Genomic DNA, 19,972 nt, shown 5'->3' on the forward strand with positions numbered 1-19,972 from the left:
ATTTTCATCATTTCATTTCATCGACTTTCATGTACCATCATGTTTAACTTTTACACAAGTTGACACAGTTCCCTGAGGTCTTTATAAGATAGATGTGATTTTTTTTTTGTCAAAATACCACAAGGATGAAACGTGGAAACGTGCAGATTAATGGGTGGTAATATTATAACTAGATGTACCGCATGGCGGTACAAAATATGACCGCCGCTCAGGCCTGCACTGGCTTTCCACAAAAATAAATGACGTGGAGCAATTTGGCTGTATTGCGTGTTTATGTATATAAGTTGTATATTTTAAAAGACTGTCTGGAGTATTCCTGTAGATCATGGATAATTTAGAGTTTTGTAATTATTTGCCATTACTATTTAAGTTTTATATCAAAAGTCATTAGTTTAAACACTTAACATCCATAATGTGAAAACGTCACATCCATAACAGTGGTTTTCCCTACATAATGTATTACAAAAATGAGTTTCAAAAACACACTTATTGTGTTCAAGCAAGTCTTTTTCATCGGCAGTTTGTTTAATAATTCACAGAGTTTGTAGGACACTTGTAAAGTGTGTGTATTTCATGTTATGTCCATAACGCTGATAAAATGTATTCATAGTGTGTGTCTGTGTGTGTGTGTGTGTGTGTGTGTGTGTCTGTGCGTGTATGTATGCGTGCGTACATGTGTGTGCGCGTGTGTGTTTGTGTGTGTGTGTCTGTGCATGTGGATTTGTATGTGTGTGTATGGGTGTGTGTCTGTGCGTGTGGATGTCAGTGTGTGTGCATGCTTGCGTTTGTTTGTATTCCTGCATGTGTGTGTGTGACAGTATCATCCTAAACCAGCTACCCTTCGCTCAACACCACCATCTACAGGCCGATGAGTGTACAGTCACTAAATGTGCACATAAATGAATTTATTTTATACCCCCCCATGGATGAAATTCTACGAAACTTAGCATACCCCAGAGGATGTCAAGTTAATCATACACATGAAATATGGTGCAGTTCTGAACATCTCCACTGAAGATAGGGGCGATTAAAGCAGAATAATATTGCATTTTCATTTTTTATGGGAGGGGCGCAAATCACAAATGAGTGATTATGGGCTAGGTTGATGTTGGCCCTTAAGACCAACATACCATAAAAATGTCTTCATCCTCGGTGCCACGGTTCAGGTAGTTATTTAGGAAAAACTGCATTTTTTGGGTTTGGGGGGGCCCAGCGCGGGGGGGGAGTGGCCCCCGGGGACCAAACGGAAATTTTCCGTAAAAGTCTAGTGGGGCTACATGCCCACCAAATTTCATGTTCCCCGGTGTTTCGGTGTCCCTGGTATCGTTGACCAAAAATTCAGTAGATGACGAAAAAAAAAAAAAAAAAAAACTTTGACAATCCCTATATGACCGCTTTCGCTAGCTACGCTAGCGGCGGTCATAATAAGATCCCCTTCCTACTTCTGGACGGCTTATTTAATGGCATGCTTGCAGATAAAGGCTTACCAAAACAAAATTACTGGGTTTTCACGTTTTCTGGGTTGGTAGATGCACTTAAACACTAAGGGTGTAACGGATCGCAGTTGAACTTTGTCAGTTAGGCTAGTATTTTTTGATGTAGTCAACTCCTCCCCCCCCCCCCCCCCCCATATATATATATCATTTGTATTAATTTTTTTGCTGATCCAAAACCATAAATGATCCGAACCGTGAATTTTGTGATTCATTCCACCACTATTAAAAAGTCAGATTTTCATGATATGTCCCCTTTAATTTCTTCTTGCTATGATAGTCATTGATCTGCTAATGAATAGTCTCTCATGACTCCATACTGCCACCTACGGCTTTGGTATGAACAGAGAAACACATTTGTGTATCTATTAGTTGCAATGTGGCCTTCATATGAATGCACAGTGTATGTATTTGTGGTGTGTATGTTTGTGTGTTTGTGTGTGTGTGTGTGTGTGTGTGTGTGTGTGTGTGTGTGGGTGGGGGCTTATAAGTGCTTGCCGTATTTATGTGTGTGTTCACATAATGATGAGATGATGTTGTCCGTCGCTCAGATGCTGATTTACTCCCACATGTGAGAACAAAGAGAGTGTTTCTACACACACAGATGAAAGTTTGACAACATCAGCTCGACACACAGACGCTCCTCAGACACTGTAAGTACTGAAGATATATAATATAAATTATGTATAAATATATGGTAACACTTTATTTCGATAGTCCACTTTAGACATTCTACTAACTATAAGTATCTTTGCAACTACATGTCAACTAACTCTCATTAGAGTATTAATAGACTGTCTGCTTAATATTTGTTAACACTTAATTGTGATGCAAGTAACTTGGCAACTGCAAGTCAACTTATTCTACTAACCCGAAACCTAACACGTAACCATAACCTGACAGTCTACTTCAGCTTACTAATACTCTAATGAGGGTTAGTTGACATGTAGTTGAAAAGTTACTTATAGATAGTAGAATGTCTAAAGTGGAAATAAAGTGGAACCAAATAGGTATACAGTATATACATGCAAATTATCTTAAATATAAACATGCATGTGTATTTATATATACAAAATAATTACACACAGTACACACATATATTATGTAAACACAAACCTTTATTTTGGATACGATTAATCACGATTAATGTTTGCCTAGCACAAATTTTTATATATTTTTAAGGGAGGGTCATAAAACTCTTTCCCAAACCTAGCGAATGTACACACACACACAAAAAGGAAACTTTTTTTTTTTATAAATAAATCTCCTGTATTTTAAACTCCATTGTCTTTCACAGAGTGAATCAATCATTGGTCATGGCGAACACGAGTCTTCAGGTGATGGGTCTGGTGCTGGGCATCGCAGGCTGGGGTTTCGGGGTCCTGGTCTGCGCCGCCCCCTGGTGGCGTGTGTCTGCATTCGTGGGGGGCGAGCTGGTGGTGTCGCAGGTGCTGTCGGAGGGGCTGTGGATGACGTGTCTGTCGGAGCGGGGCCGGCTGCAGTGTAAAGCCTACGACTCGGGCCTCGCGCTCACAGCCTCCGTCCAGATGTGCCGCGGCCTGTGCGTGTTGTCGCTGTTCCTGTGTCTGCTAGCGGTCCCGCTCAGCGTAATCGGGCTGAAGTGCACGCGTTGCCTCGGCAACGCTCACGAATCCAAGGCTCGGATGGCGCAGGTCGGCGCGGTGCTTTTCCTCCTAGCTGCGTTTTTCTACCTAGTGCCGGTGGCTTGGACCGTGTACGTCGTGATTCGGGATTTCTACGACCCGAGTGTCGCCGCACCGCTCAAACGTGAACTCGGATCGGCGCTCTACCTGGGATGGGGCGTGACCGCGCTGATGCTGGTGGGCGGGGCTGTGCTATATTTAGGCTCCGCCTCCCCTGGAGCTATTCCTGTGTTTGGACGAGGAGGAAAAGCGAACCCTCCCTCCACGGCAGAGAGTAAACCGGAGAAAGTCTTTGTGTAAAAGGAAAAAGAATCAACCTGGAAAAAGTGGTCACATACAAGGTTTAATCTTCAGAAATTCGGGAATATCATTATTTACGCACTGTCATGTAGTTCAAAAACTGTATGCGGTTATTGTTTTCCGTGGAACACAAATTGGAGAGTTTTGCATAAATTTATGCAGCTCCTGTGATTTAACTCTTATTATCCATTCTCATGGATTCTTAATTTTCATTTTTTATTTCTACTTTTGTGTGCTAGAAAGAAATAACACATTGTTTTGGAACGACATGAGGGCAAATTTTAATTTAGACAGTCCAATTGCATTAAGAAATCTGACTGTCCTTCAAAGACTGAATTTGGGTACATTTACAATTCATAAAGTCTTTTATTTTGATTTCTAATGAATCTTTTATAGGAGGTCAATTCAAGCTCTGTAATTAGTTTACTCTTTTTTTGGTGCTGTTGTTGCATAACAGTCTCACATATTGTTTTTGTTTGTCTTTTTTCCAATGCTCAGTATAATTAATGATTATATCTCATGTGATTTTATTTATTGATGTATTACTGTGCATTATTTGTCTAATAAACCTCATGTAATAATATAGACTGACTATGTGCACATGTATATGTTGATGTGTGTTGACAACATGCGTTGGCAGAATATCACACAACACAATAGCAGAATACAGCGCAGGGACAATAGACACAGTGTCCACTGTGAGCCCGATGATGTCATCACAGTGTTCGTGTTCCATAGAACTCCTTCAGAATCATCCGTCACGAGAGGAGGAGGAATGCAGAAACATCAACACTTCAGAGACACCAGGAAAGAGTGAAGGGTCTGTTAGTTCTGAACGGGGTTCATTTCAAACCCTTGCTGGTTTAAGCGGGAACATTATTGATAAGGAGGGATTTATAGGCCCACTGAAGTGCCTTGAAACGTGCAGCATTATTTAGTGTGTTGACGGAATTTCCCCTGAAAAGAAGGGGCGGGGCATATTGAGCAGCTCCTCCCTTTTTTAAATTAGCCAATAGCGTTTCGTTTATATCACAGAGCTGTTGAGCTCAGTAAAGCCGCACTTTCCTCCTAACCGTTTCTCCTCCTAATCTCATCCATGTCACTTTAAAATACATCATTCTGTGTTGAATTCAGATGGATCCGATGTGTTTTCTGGTCCACAGAGACTCGCTCATAGGATCCGCTCTGTGTATCGTGTCTCTGGATCAGAGCTGCGGAGGTTCACGTGACACTAACATGAAACCAAACTTCATTCGCCCCGATGGAAAGCATTTACACTGTCTGAATCGTTCCCTATCCCCTATATAGAGCACTATGTGCCATTAACCATGTATAAAATAGTAAATGTGTGAACAAGTGACTGATTTTAGCTACAGCTTCTGCATTCATTTACAGTGTAGGGGGCGGAGCTTCAGATTCTGGAGAGCATCTGATTGGACAGAAAATTTGATGAGAAGCAGAAGTGCAGAGTGATATCATCAAAATCATTGAGCCCTATAGGCGGAAGTGAGAGACTGGCGGAAGTTTTAAATACGTACATCTTCTAAATGCGAATTGTGTCATTGTTTTGGAGCAAACTAGCTTATATATAACTATAGAAGCTTGTTTCCACCACAGAATCTCACAATTGTGAGTTTACATCTCGCAATTCTGACTTTTTTTCTCAGAATTTCGAGCTATAAAGTCAGTATTGCCTGTAATTGTGTGATATAAAGTTGCAATTGCATATTTTAAAGTCAGAATTGCGAAATATAAACTTGCAGTTGCGACTTTATATCATGCAATTCTGACTTAATGTCAGAGTTGCAAGATAGAAACATGCAATTCTGAGAAAAAAAGTCGAATTGTGAAATAAAAAGTTGCAATTACCTTTTTTATTTTTTATTCTGTGGCGGAAACAAGCTTAGATAACCGTAGATAACAGTAAGAGTAACGTACTAAAAGCCAAAACACTTTTTCATGGGGACTTTTAGCATGAGCGTTTCAGCCGCAGTAACTGAAGTACTGCAAATGTCCACAAGATGACAGTCAAGCGCAAGATCCCATATACAAGTATTTTTATTTAAACAGAAACAAACTTCTATTCTTTTTTCTATTCAGCATTTCTTCTCAGTTTCTCGTTGTCTTTGGATTTAGATTTTACGTTAATTATGATGATACAAGCACAAAAAGAGTATAAAGGTCTCAGTTAAATATTAATAATTATATTTAATTATTGACTAGTTTATGGATATGTCATATATTTTGTGCATAGTTTCGCCACCTGAAAAGCAAAGATCGGGGTTCTGATGGCAACAAATCCCTTAAGCAAATGATGATGATGATGATAATAATAATAATAATAATAATAATAATAATAAAGAAATGTTTTCTTCATGGAACTGGCAGCTGATAAAGATACTTTAGATTGTCAGGTTAACTTTTCAATGTTAAAGTACTTGATTTTTAGACAGACGATAAATATTATATGGTAATAGATGATAAATTATATGTTATTTTTATTATATGGTAAAATGATAAATATTATATGGTAAATATAAGGCCTACATTATAAATTGACATTTTATAGAAAGATAGTCATTCATTCAGTCAGCCATGTCTCCGTTTATTGTTTTTTTGTTGTTGTTGTTGCATAACAGTCTCACATATTGCTTTTGTTAGTCTTTTTTCCAATGCTCAGTATAATTAATGATTATATATTTATTAATTGATGTTTATTGATGAATTTATTTACCTGATTTTTTAGACAGACGATTGATATTAGCCTATATGGTAATAGGCCTACATAACAAATGGACATTTTATAGAGATACAGTCATTCATTCAGTCAGCCAGCCAGTCATGTCTCCAGAACAAACGTTTACTGGCACACTAAACATTTTACACAACAGTATTGCAACTCTGTTGTGCCAATGCAGTGGCTCCACTCCTGCTCTAGAAGTTGCGTGTGAATGAGGAAGGGCCTCGTCTTAAAGTGACAGTGCAGTAACTCCGAGTCCCTCCAGTAGCAGTTTTAACATTAGCGGCTACTGTCCCTTTAAGAGTCCAGCCCTCGTTCTCAATGAACACCGAACACTCGGATTGATGTTTTTTTCTCTCTCTTTTTTGTGCGTTTGTAATGTGTGTGTGCCAGTAGGAGGATCTGGCGCACCGGGAGGCCGTTCCAGATTCCTCGCGAGCAATTGGCTGCTCGTGAACTTTGCGACGCTTTGTTTGTCCGCGCGCACCGGTCACGCACGCCACGCACTCGGCATGTCTCGAGCACATCGGAAACATCACCGTTCCGTTCTTGACCTCGCGGAAGATTAGCGAGATCATCCACGCACGCAGCAACGCGCAGCACGGGACGCGTCGCTCGCAACCAGCACGAGAGAAGAGAAGTTAACGGGGACCGGAGAGATGGCGGAGAAACGCATGTCGCGCTGGTATTTCGGTGGGATCGCGTCGTGTGGAGCCGCTTGCTGCACGCACCCGCTGGACCTGATCAAGGTGAGTGTGTGTGTGTGTGTGTGTGTGTGTGTGTGGATGGTTAGTTAAGGTAGAATGCCAGATAATCGGTCTAATCTTCATCCCCAGAGGAAGACGACATCCGCTCGAGCACATGACTTGTGTGTGGCTTTGAAGAGAAAACTGTGCATATAGTTCCTCATTTTGATAATTGATATTTAAACATATTGAGAGCCCGAAAATATCGGCCAGACTGATAACACAAATCTGAACATATTTGGCTATTTTAACACTATTATCATAATTCTGCTAGTCTGTTCTAAAATATTTTCTGAATATTTAACGTCAGAAAAATCAGACAATATTTGGTCATTGTAAATAAGTTTGTGTGTTCCAGAATCTCCCGACACACACTTGTCAAATTGCAATGAATGTTTGTTAAGCTTATATCTGATAATTTGCATAATCTTTGGCCATTTTAACACTATGGACATAGGCTACTTGTAGTTTTTCAGATTCAATATTTGCCAACATAATTTACCAAATATTATCAGATAATAATCACTCTATCAGTATAATGCTTGTATTTTGTCCCAAAATCTACTGACAGCCTTGTTAAATTCTAATGAATATTTCACGACTGTAATATTTGGCCATTTTAACAACTTGTTGAATTGTAACAAACATTTTACATCCAATAAATCACATAATATTTGTCCATTTTAACACTATCAACATATAAATGCTTATTTATTACAAAATCTATGGAAAACCTTGTGAAGATGTTACGTCTGATAAATCGGTTTGACCATTTTAACAATATCAACATAATAATCCTTGAAATAATTTTGTCTTTCCCAAATCTACTGACAACCTTGTCAAATTATGATATACATATTCAATCTAATTTTGTGTAAAATGAGTGTTTGTTTAACTTTTTTTTATCAAAGCAATTTTGTACATATTTAAATTTAAGCTTAAATGAAAAGCATTTAAATGAATTATATAAATAGTGAATAAATTCATCCTGCACTTTAGCTGTTAAAATCATTGACAGGCAGATGTCAATAGTCTGAGGTCTGATTTGGGATCAGTTTATTGTCCTCATGTGATGTCGTGTGTGACTAAACCAGAAGAATGTGTGTGTGTGTGTGTGTGTGTGTGATCACATTATAACAGGACGGATGTCAGTCCGACTCCCAAAAACGTCCTGAAACTGTTGAAGGGCGTTTAATTACGGTGTTGTAGTTCACAGACGCTCACACTCGAGGTTCTCTGTTGTTCTTGTAATGGATGTGAGGCTTATAATAGAGTTGGATGTGTGTGTGTGTTAATTGTTTTCCAGAACTGTACTGAAGTATTTCACATGGACAGTGGGAATGAAAGGCTGTAAATGTTCTGCATGCTGTACTTTTATATTAAAGGCCAGTGGTATTTTAGGATCAGCTCTCGCTGCTTTATGGGACAGGAAGTGTTCATTCACTATCGACATCAGTATACAAGCGTGTGTGTGTGTGTGTGTGTGTGTGTGTGTGTGTGTGTTCATGCATGCTTTTGTCCAGATTCGTCATGAGTCGCACACGTGTGAGATCGGCACATGTCTGCCATCTGTGTGTGTCCAGTTGAGTCCGGTTTGCTGGACTTTGACTATCTTGTCTTGCTTTGACCTTCAGTGTGTGTGTGTGTGTGTCTGCTCCATGAGACTGTAGTTTTACTGTGTGTTTTTTCCTCAGTTTCACAGAGAAAAGTATCAGGTGGCCGGAAAGCACCGGCAATGAATGAAACACGAATGAATGAATTCAAAGAAGGAGAGCGAGTTTATTGAGTTTATTTATTGAGCAATCCGTCATTTCTCAGCCTCAGATCTTCTGAGGGCTCTCGTGTTTTTGAGAAGATAACAGGCTGAATGATCTCAGATTGTCTGCTATTCACTAAAACCACACAAAAGCCACAGATAAGTGCCCTTCAAACACACACACACACACACACACACACACACACACGCTCACACACACACTGGCTGAAGTTAAAAACAGCGTGTTGTGAGTTCAGAAGTGGTGCTTGACCCGGTTACCCTTCAGACAACTGTGTGTTTAAAGAGAGACAGCGAGACCTTCGTGAGTCCAATCTGAGCGTGACCTTTGACCTTTATAAATCATCTGCAAACGCTTTCGTTTGTTAACATTAGTAAACTACGTTAGTGAACACGAACTAACGATGAAAAACATTTATTGACATTTACTAGTAAATCATTAAAATCAAAAGTTGCATCTCATAATATTATTTAACGGACCACAGCTGACATTACAGATACAGTGTATGTTTATGAACTGATATTAATAAAGATTAATAAGTGCAATAACACATGAATTGCTCATTGTTAATGTTAGTATTGCATTAATGTGAACTAATGGAATTGTATTATAAAGTTTTACCAATGGTCTGCGAATAAACAGGTAAAAACAGGTTGATACAAGTTGCAAACATATTTCTGTAAATAGCCTATTCTTCTTGATATTGTAATATTTCCCCTCTATATTCTGCACACTTGATCTTGTTTATCGCCGACCTGTAAAACTCCTGTTCACTCTCTTCAGAGTTACAGTGGCGTTATTAAACTGCATACAATAACAAAGAACATCTACTTTGAGCAGAATGAAATGAAGTTATTGTTGGCCACTATTCAAACCCTGTGTGGGTGTGGGTGTGTGTGTTTGTGTTTGTGTTTGTGTGTGTGTGAGAGAGAGGTTTTGTTATAACCTGTTGCTGTGCAGGTATTTATGTAATGCTTGAATGAGAAAATTGTTGCACATTTTACACACTTGAGCTCAACTCCGTAGCTCAACATCAGTATAACAGGAACTGTCTGTCTATTTGGATAGATAATATTTACTACACGCGATATATACATTTTCCTGAAAAGTGCATCCTTTTATTCACCAAGGATACATTAAATTGACCAAAAGTGACAGACATTTATAATGTTACAAAACATATTTAAAAAAATGCTGTTCTTTTGAACTTTTTATTCTATTCACATAGAAAACAGCTGATTTAGAGTGCAGTAATATTTCACAATATCACTGTTGTTAATGTATTTTTGATAAAGATAAATGCAGCCTTGGTGAATAGAAGAGAAAAACATACACACGCACACACACACACACACACATCACTCAACTGACTCATTTATATAGGCCGTATATTTTAAACCAGACACAAAATGCGTTTAACACTTACATTTAGCAGACGCTTTTATGCTAAGCGACTTACATTGCATTTCAAGGTACACATTTAACATTGTTATCAGTTCTTGCTTTCCCTGGGAATCGAACCCATGACCTTGGTGTTGCAAGCGCCAACGCTCTACTGTTTTGTGTTGTGTGTGAGCTTTTTTGTTTTTATTGTATTTTGTATCTGTTTCAGACTCATGGGAAGGAAAATGCTGTTTGTTGTTGTTGTTTGTGGTGCTGGTGATGTTGTTGTTGATGATGATGATGATGATGATGATGGTGTTGTTGAACAGGTGCACCTGCAGACGCAGCAGGAGGTGAAGATGAGGATGGTTGGCATGGCGATGCACGTGGTGAAGAGCGACGGTGTGCTGGCGCTCTACAACGGCCTCAGCGCTTCCCTCTGCAGACAGGTCAGATCCCGATCCCATTCATATCCGGCATATCCGGAATTCTGGGAAAACTGAACACTGATAACGCCTGTGAAACTGGAGACACGAAATATGACACCAGCCACTTTCACACAGACAGCCTTTGCCTTGCATTTAATGTGTTTTTTCCGTTAGAGAGAGAAAGGTCATGTGATCAATATAGCGTGTGTGAGCTTTAGACACTGATGTAAAACTCAGAGAGTTTGAGTGGTGAAGAAGCGGACACAAAGGAATTCACTTTGTTTATTTACTGAACATCTTCTTGGTTTGCCTGAGTTTTGGAAAAGATGCAGATGACAAAACAAAACTGAGTTATGAACGTTCACCGTGATAATGCAGAACAATAGTGAGGACGTCATCTTTATCAACAGAACTGATCTACACAACGGCATGAACGTTCACCGTGACACTGCAGAAAGCCTGAACAATAGTGAGGAAGTCGAGCTTTCAGATAAACGACATGCAACACTCACCAGAATGACACATTCACTAACACATTTTGCCCTGTCTTTCAGATGCAGATCTGGCAAAAAGTGTTTCATGGTGTTTCAGTGCTGCGTGTGAATGATAACAATAGCTATAAAACACAAATAAAACAAAACAATAGGTGTAAAACTCCTAAAAGAGAAGCTGTGGTTGTGAGAAACATTAGTCCAGTGACTTGTGAAAGTGGCCATTATGAAGCGTTGGATTACACATGTTTCCGTATAGTCAACCGTTATGAAACTCCTCCACATTATTTCCCATCTGTGATCCTGTAGAGAAGCCGTTCATGTTCCCAGTCTGTGTTTATTCATGAAACTCAGCATCTTCAGTTTAAAGTGTGAAATCTCTCATGGTTAAGTGTGAGATTAAGGGCTGAAGATTAATGTTAGTGTGTACAGGCTAAACCTCTCTAACACAGAAGATGAAGATGATGATGAACTGAACGTGTCTCTCTGCAGATGTCGTATTCTCTGACGCGGTTCGCCATCTATGAGACGGTGCGAGACATGATGGGCAGCGGCAGTCAGGGACCCATGCCTTTCTATCAGAAAGTCCTGCTGGGCGCGTTTGGAGGTGAACACACACCAGCACACAATCACACACCAGCGATCACCTTATGATGAGATGTGATCATAATTAGATGTAGAGTAAGTACCTAAAGCTTTATTTATGAAGCAACTTTGCTTTACAGAAGAGAAGTACATTCACAGAAAAGAAAAAAATATATAATAAAAAGCTTTTTATTTTGGTACAGCCAACAAATTACCACACAGAGAGAGAGAGAGAGAGAGAGATACATAAACATGAACGGGCACATAAACACACAATGATGTCTAAATACCCGTCTCAGCATGTATTCTCTTGGTTAGCCTGTCATAAGTGAACAGTTGAGAGAGTTTATTCAGTCTTAAAGTGACAGCACACACCTAATAATTCTGCTGTTGTCCGTGTCATTAATGTTAATAAAACAACAAAATGCAGCTTTAACAAAGATTAAATTATTACTTTCTACATGAACAATTATTACATTGTGGTTTTTTTTTACATTTAGGCCTAATTATTCATTTCTGTACCTGAATACTACCGTTAGACTTTTGTATTCATCTCTGCTTGTAATTTGTTTTATTACTGATTGTTTTATTACTTATTTTATTACTGACTGTTCACTTGTCTTTAATAATGTTTGAACTTTATCAGTTAGGCTAGTAGTTTTTGATGTGGTATCGAAGAACTTCAAGTGAGCTTTAAGTAAGTGAACTTACATTTTACTAGGAAAAGTAAGAGGATCTTGAATTGAGTTGTGAAGGATACAGCCAGTGAAGGGATCTGAGTGTTGTGAGTAATGTGACTCTAGTTTTAGAGCGAGTTCGCATTCGTGCAGCTGCGGTCTGAACTCTTTTTAGTGTTTAATAGAGAGAGCTCTTTGGTAACCCAGCAAAAACACTATTGCAGTTATCAGGTCTAGACGTAACAAATGCATGAACGAGTTTCTCACTGTCAGAAGGGGAGAGAATGTCACGTACTGTGGAGATGTGTCTGAGGTGATAATATAATGTTTTTTTAAAACTGAGGTCATGTCAATCACGATTCCCAAGTTCCTGACCTGATTACTGGCTGTTAGTGATAAAGAGTCAAGATATGGAGCAATAGATGTTCGCCGCGCGTCATTACCGATAACAAGTACCTCTGTCTTATCTGTGTTTAGCTGTAGCTCTGAGACATCAACACTGTTATGCTCTCTAATCTATGCAGGACAGTACGGTGAAAACTGAATTGTGGGAATCTGGTGCAAGTGAAAGATAGAGTTGAGTGTCATCTGCATACTGGTGAAATTAAATATGGCATTTAATGAGCCTATTAAGCGTGTATTGGTTAGATATTAGAGGAAGGAAACTCAGAGGTGAAGAGCAGGAGAGTCGGTTGTATCTTCGGCTGGATTCTTCATGAAGAAGAACACGAGCTGTTCGGCATTGTGTCTAATGAAGGCAGTGCACATTGTAGCTTATATAGATTTTAGGAGGCAGTGCTTAGAAATGGAGAATGAGAACCTGGCTGACGACCTCAACCTTCATCCTTCCCTCGCACTTTGTAACACATCTTTCCCTCGCGGGTCAAAATGACCCGGAGCCCTAAAATTATACTTTTTTTTTTTTTTTGTCCAGAAAGCTTATTTTATGTCATTTTGATTATATTTTTCTATTTTTTAATGCATTTTTTTTTGGAGATTTTTATTTAATTGTATTTACCTTTAAATTACTAGATTTGATCAATAAATAAATAATAAATAAATAGTCATTTAAGCACATTCCTCACATTCGTTCAACTTCAATTTAAAATAACTCACAATTTCATGCCTAAACCTTTTAATTCAGCTCAAAATATCTCACATTGGGTGTCTTTGCCGATCTCTTGCGGGGAAAAAATATATATAACATGATATTTCATGACTCTAGCCACTAGATGGCCTTAAATCTCTATGTGGATCAAATGAGCTGTTCCGCTGGGTCCTAAAGTCAGTTTTGTCTTCAGTTTGCATTTAGATACGCATGTAGACATTATAAAATAATTTTTAGATTGAATTTTGAGCATTTTTAGGTTTTTCTATGTGTACTGAAGCATTCCTCGCATTTCATTAATTCCTAAAGGGGTCGAATTGACCTCGCAAGAGAAGGATTTGTTATATTTTACAATTTCAACCACAAAACTCCTCAAATCCATAAAAAAAGAAAAATGTGTGTATTCATGGTTCAAGTGCAACCATGGAAAGGATGTAAATGAAGTATCCAGGTGTAGGAACTCGCCCCAGACTCTAGACTAGAGTGTCACCAGTCCTAATACAATAATCATAACTATACAAAGAACTAAGAGCCATTAAAGACAAAGGGTGAGAGTCTCAGTAATCTGACTCATTTGACTTACAATAAAGAGAACAGGACTGGCAGGAACCGCTTGATAAAATCTTTGCTTAAACCGAATCAGTCATCTGATGTCGTCATCTTTAATGCTAAATACAATGTACTTCCCCATAGTTTTTTATGTGATGTTCTGTAAGGATGTAAGATCAACAGATCTTACACAGATTCTTAAGTTTGTAATTCCACAAGGACCCAAAACTGAGCCTTGAGGAACACCACAAGAAATGACGTAACGCCTGACCGACCCAGACATGATAGACCGACCCAGATCTGAAGTCGGTCGAGTAGAATCACATGATCATCGGTGTCAAAAGCAGCACTCAGATCTAAAAGAACAAGGATTACCAAGTTTCCTGAGTCCCAAATAACTTTCAGAAGCCAGACTGAAATATCTCTCTAAATTTATTGGATTTAGTCTAATATCTCTCTAAGTTTATTGGTGTTGAGAGTTATTAATCTGTATGGACACTGTCTTTTCAGTTGTTTTGCCAAGACATGGTTGATTAGAGATTGGTTTGTAGTTCCTGAGCACAGAAGAATCAAGGCTGTTTTTCTTCGGCAGGCCCTAACAATTGCAGTTTTACAAATTTATGGGAAAAGTTTTTGCTGAAGGGACTGAAAAATGATATTCAGGAATCAGGATGTCTGGTAATATGAAGTTCATAACAGTTTTGAGAAATTTAGTGGGTTCATAGAGCATAATTACAGCAATTGAAAGTGTGGTAAATGTGCAAGAGACCCATCGTGTTTATCGCTCGCAATTCACTTATGAAACTACTTGAGCTTATTTAGACAACATGCTGTATGAAATTTTATAAATGCATGCATAAGTGTTATTTTAGTATAGTTCACTTACTATTATGGTTTTTATTAAATATGAACTCGGTTTGCTCAAAATATTGTAATTTTGTTTTGTTTTTGTAACTTTTTGTTAGTTTCAGTATGTATATTTGACCTATATATATATATATATATATATATATATATATATTAGTGAAGTATATATTGTATATTAGTTTTTATTTCAGTTTTATTTATTTTTATATTTTCATTTGAAAGTTTGTCTTTTTTTGTTTTTTTTGTTTTTTTATAATTTTTGTTTATATATAATTTTGTTTAACTAATAAAAAGGACAAAAATACTAAATTAAAATAAGTTTTACCTTTTTTTTTTACATATTTTATTTTCTAGTTAATGTTTATTTCATTTCAAGTAACGACAATATTTATTTTTTAGTTAACGATAATAACCCTGATGCATATATAAATCAAAATATATTGCGATATCCTCTCACAGTCTGTGTTTCTCTGCAGGATTCACCGGCGGCTTCATCGGGACTCCAGCGGACATGGTGAACGTTCGGTGTGTATTGTGGGCTTTGTGTTACTGATGTGTGTGTTTTTTTAGCTCATCTGTGTCCCATCTGGTCGTGCGTGATTATTTCATGTTGTTTATGTCTTCAGGATGCAGAACGATATGAAGCTTCCTGCAGATCAGAGGAGAAAGTGAGTGTGTCTCCATCTAAAAACAGTCTTTACACTCCAGACAGTCATGATGTGATTTACCTGAATCATGTGTGTGTGTGTGTCGCAGCTATAAACACGCGCTGGACGGACTCTTCAGGGTCTGGCGGGAAGGTAAAGCACATTTCTGGATCTCTGACTGTCATTAACATCTGTACATGTGTGAATGTCTCTCTAAACATGCTTTTCTCTCAGAGGGAACCAGGAAGCTGTTCTCAGGAGCCACTATGGCGTCCAGCAGAGGAGCTCTCGTCACTGTCGGACAGGTGAGGGAGCAGTGCATGATGGGAGGATATCAAATATCTGTTACTGATTATCCTTAAAACATGCAATACACTGTAGAATTGAGATTTACCCCAAAATAAGTGCCTAAAGACTCAAGAGTATAAAGTCTATCAGGGGCTGGTTTTATTTCCACACAGATGGATACATAAACGCTTGAATCCACTGTGAACTGCATTGGATTAAGATTAGCATTTTTTTTATTTTATTTTTTTTATTGAGTGTTCATCAGAGAGGTCCAAGACCCCATAACTTTTGTCACATTTGAAACACAAATACAGAAATAAATATAATGGATTTGAGGAGTTTTGTGTTGTTGAAATTTAGCACTTCCCTCGCGGGTCAGTTTGACCCTTAGGAATGAATGGAATGCGAGGAATGCTTCAGTACACATAGAAAAACCTAAAAACGCTAAAACTTTACCAAAAAATTACATTATAATGTCTACATGTTGTATATGAATGAATACTGAAGTGACTGTAGGACCCAGGGGAAACGGCTCATTTGCTCTATATAGAGCTATAAGGCCATCTAGTGGCAAGAGTCATGAAACATCATGTTATATTATTATTATTATTCCACAAGAGGTCAGCAAAGACACCCGATGGAAGATATTTTGAGCTGAATTAAAACGTTTAGGCATGAAATTGTGAGTTATTTTGAATGTAAGTTGAAAGAATGTGAGGAATGTGCTTAAATTACTTTTTATTTATATTGATTTAATCTAGAAATTTATAGGTAAAATATAAAATAACAAAAATTCTCCACAAAAAAAAAAAATTGTATTAAAAAAAAAAATAATTATAAAAATGAAATATAATGAGATTTCTGGACAATAAATAAATAAAAAATAAGTATAATTTTAGGGCTTCATGTCATTTTGACCCACGAGGGAAGGATGAGGGCATGTACCTGTTTATGATGATGAAATGATGCTAAACGTGTGTGTGTGTGTGTGTGTGTGTGTGTGTGTGTGTGTGTGTGTGTGTGTGTGTGTGTGTGTGTGTGTGTGTGTGTGTGTCAGCTGGCATGTTACGATCAGGCCAAGCAGCTGGTGTTGGGCACAGGACTCATGGGAGACAACATACTCACACACTTCCTGTCCAGCTTCATCGCTGTGAGTACCGGAGCCTCTGATTGGTCAATCATAGGATATTTTTGATAACTGATAGTTATTGGACAGTGTTGATTATATTTACTTGTAGAAGTGTAATTGTTTTACATTTTAACTCTTTCCTCACCATTGAAATGTCCGTGTTCTCACTGTTATGCGGTAGGGGGCGCTATTACACATCTTCTGAAAGACAATCTCCTGATCAAAACACAGGAGAAGCAGCAGAAACATGCGATCTCATATGCAAGCAGATGAAAATGTAAAATGACGCGATCATCAACATTAAACAGCATATAAATTAAAACTGCCTAATGTTACTGAATGAAATGTGGACCCAGGAAGAGCTTTAGGGGTGTTGATGGACTATATACACACACACAGTCAAACCAAAAAGTATTCAGACACCTGATATAATTTTTATATGTTTTTACTAGTGTGTGCAGGACAATAGAGTGAGGAGAGCAAAATAAAGTAAACTGTGACATATTATACCCAAATATTCTTCATACAGTGACTACCAGTAACATTTATAAAAATCTGGGACCAAAAATGATTCCGACACTTTGATCTTCAGTGTGTTTTCTTTAATTGCTAATGCTCTTTTCACACACAGACTGAACTAAATGAAGCACTGCTTGGTGATCGGTTGAGCTAAACTGGTATTATATAATTGTGTAGTTAAATTTAACAGCTGACAGATATTCAACATAATTAATTTATGAGACAGTCTGACAGAAGGATGGACAAAACCAGAGAAATATCCACTGATAACTTGTCATATTTTATTATCATTTTCTAAACCATAGCGAATAAACTGTGATAATGTGAGAAATGTTGAATGTTGGTTTGACTGCACATGTCATGTCATGTTTCTCTGTTCAGGGAGGTTGTGCGACGTTCCTCTGTCAGCCGCTGGACGTCATAAAGACGAGATTAATGAACTCCAAAGGAGAATACAGAGTGAGTTTCCCCTCTCTCTCTCTCTCTCTCTCTCTCTCTCTCTCTCTCTCTCTCTCTCTCTCTCTCTCTCTCTCTCTCTGATCATAGTTTCATTATGTTTATCACTAATTAGTAATATGTGTTTGTGTATATTAGGGTGTGATGCACTGCCTGTCTGAAACCGCCAGACTGGGACCACTCGCCTTCTACAAGGTACCAGTGTTGCTTTATTTTTCTTAATTTCTCAAAATAACATTGTGATCATGCTACATTTTCTAAATGTCATAATCATTAGTTTATGACAAATATTCATTACATCAATGAGCTCATTATATCTGCATTCAATTATTACATTGTTTAAATTAATACATTTCTCGCTAACTGTGATTTTGTATATGTACATTTCTGAAACACATAACTTAGACGTTTCCTCTGATAACAGATCACTCTACATTGTAATGTGGACTCGTGTATTTGCTGTAAAGCTGCTTTGAAACGATGTGTATTGTGAAAATAAATGTGAATTGAATTGAATCTTTACTGATGGTTTTGTGAATCGTCTGACAGGGTTTAGTTCCGGCCGGGATCCGCCTGATCCCTCACACCGTCCTGACATTCGTCTTTCTGGAGCAGCTGAAGAAATACTTCGGCATCCTAGTGATCAGCTGAACTTTGACCTCTTGACCTTTCCCCTTTGGCCTCCTCTTGAAGCTGCACTCACTGCTGTATTCTTTCTGGACAGTCTCTCTCTTTCTCACACTACACAGTCATGATAGACGTCACACACCGAACGTAGCGAAAGAGGACTTCATCTCTATCCGAGTGCCAAACCGGGACAACTGAACTGGATCTTCTGGGAAAAGACGACTGGACGCTCATCCTCATCTCTTCAGGGTGAGGTTTAGATCATGGATGTTATCTATCAGGATAGATATGTTTGTAGATTATGAATGAATGATGATTCCAATTATTATTATTTTTTTTTAAATGCTGCTGTTCATAAATACTCCTATTGCTGATAAAGGGATAATTCACCCAGACATAAACATTATCTCATCATTTACTCACAAACCTGTAGGATTAGGATCTCTTTTTGTTTTCTACATAATGTGTTCATGCATCTCTTTTCCATTTAATAAAAATGTATTGTTTCGTTAGGGTGAGTAAATTATGACATTTTTGCGTGAACTATTCCTTTAAGACATAAAATGCACACACAAAACGGTCCATATTTACGGTTTTAAAGTTTAATGCAATTTGTATGAATTATGTTTTAATGATACAAATACTGTATTTTCAAAGATCTGTATTTGACACTGCACAGATATGTTGCTGAGTTTGATTGACAGATGTTAATTAGGGTCAGGGGTCACAGAAAACATTCAAGAGGACAGAAATAAAACGAGTTTTACTTTTATAAACCAACTGGCAGCATCAGAGGAAAAGAAAACAAGAAATGACCGACTAATGGGGATCCAACGTTTTTTTGCAATGTGAAAGACGATTTGTCATTATATTTCCGTTCTGTTCATCTCTGTTTGTAATAATTCAACAATCGACACGGATCCTGCATCATTTCTGACAGAAATGAGCCTCTGTAATTCCTGCAAATGTGCTTGTAGTTTTTTGTGTTTCAGTGTAATGGGGGCATTTAGTGAATAAGTTGCACAAATTACTTATTACTAATTCAGTTTCACGGTTTGGTCCTAAATTTCTAGATTTATCTTAGTGTTTTACTTGAACTAAGCATGTAACAACAAACGTTTATCACATATTTACTTAACGTTTAAACTTAATATTTTAGATTAAGTTGGTAAACTACCATATTGGTAAATGCATACAGACAGTTTGATGATTTGACACTAAGAATGAAATCTGAACACTGGAGAAGCCTTGTTTACCCGTGACCAGCAGAGGGCGCTGTGTCATGCAGTGAATGTGTGTGTGTGTGTGTGTGTGCTTGTGTGAAGTGTTAAAGGGATAGTTCACCCAAAAATGAAAATAAGCCCATGATTTACTCACCGTCAATCCATCCTAGGTGTAAATGACATTCTTCTTTCAGACGAATACGATCTGAGTTATATAAAAAAAAAGGCTCTTCCAAGCTTTATGATGGCCGTAAATGGCTGTTTCTGTTTTGAAGTC

At 37.9% G+C, this 19,972-nt stretch overlaps 2 protein-coding genes across 2 annotated transcripts; both read left to right on the forward strand.

The window, feature by feature from the left end:
* Window positions 1-2,031: 2,031 nt before the first annotated feature.
* On the forward strand, window positions 2,032-4,040 carry cldn31 (claudin 31). The gene is made up of 2 exons (XM_079864250.1): window positions 2,032-2,146; window positions 2,791-4,040. Exon 2 carries the CDS (start codon window positions 2,810-2,812, stop codon window positions 3,455-3,457), a length of 648 nt encoding a protein of 215 aa, XP_079720376.1. The 5' UTR covers window positions 2,032-2,146; window positions 2,791-2,809; the 3' UTR covers window positions 3,458-4,040.
* A 2,471-nt stretch (window positions 4,041-6,511) lies between these two features.
* slc25a10b (solute carrier family 25 member 10b) lies at window positions 6,512-18,537 on the forward strand. Its single transcript, XM_079851410.1, has 11 exons — window positions 6,512-6,946; window positions 10,431-10,550; window positions 11,513-11,627; window positions 15,283-15,331; window positions 15,433-15,474; window positions 15,563-15,606; window positions 15,688-15,758; window positions 16,799-16,891; window positions 17,771-17,848; window positions 17,984-18,040; window positions 18,395-18,537. The coding sequence occupies exons 1-11, from the start codon at window positions 6,857-6,859 to the stop codon at window positions 18,494-18,496; spliced, it is 861 nt and encodes a 286-aa protein (XP_079707536.1). The 5' UTR covers window positions 6,512-6,856; the 3' UTR covers window positions 18,497-18,537.
* The last annotated feature ends 1,435 nt before the right edge of the window (window positions 18,538-19,972 follow it).

The sequence above is a fragment of the Squalius cephalus genome (genome assembly GCF_949319135.1).
Source record: "Squalius cephalus genome assembly, chromosome: 2".
Classification (NCBI taxonomy): domain Eukaryota; kingdom Metazoa; phylum Chordata; class Actinopteri; order Cypriniformes; family Leuciscidae; genus Squalius; species Squalius cephalus.

What these genes read in the sequence shown, in the direction of transcription:
- cldn31 (XM_079864250.1), top strand. Translation starts at nt 2,810, where the DNA reads ATGGCGAACACGAGTCTTCAGGTGATGGGTCTGGTGCTGGGCATCGCA.
- slc25a10b (XM_079851410.1), top strand. Translation starts at nt 6,857, where the DNA reads ATGGCGGAGAAACGCATGTCGCGCTGGTATTTCGGTGGGATCGCGTCG. An exon ending in CCTGCAGATCAGAGGAGAAA is followed by an intron (nt 15,475 to 15,562) that starts GTGAGTGTGTCT and finishes TGTGTGTCGCAG; the next exon opens with CTATAAACACGCGCTGGACG. An exon ending in CTTCAGGGTCTGGCGGGAAG is followed by an intron (nt 15,607 to 15,687) that starts GTAAAGCACATT and finishes CTTTTCTCTCAG; the next exon opens with AGGGAACCAGGAAGCTGTTC.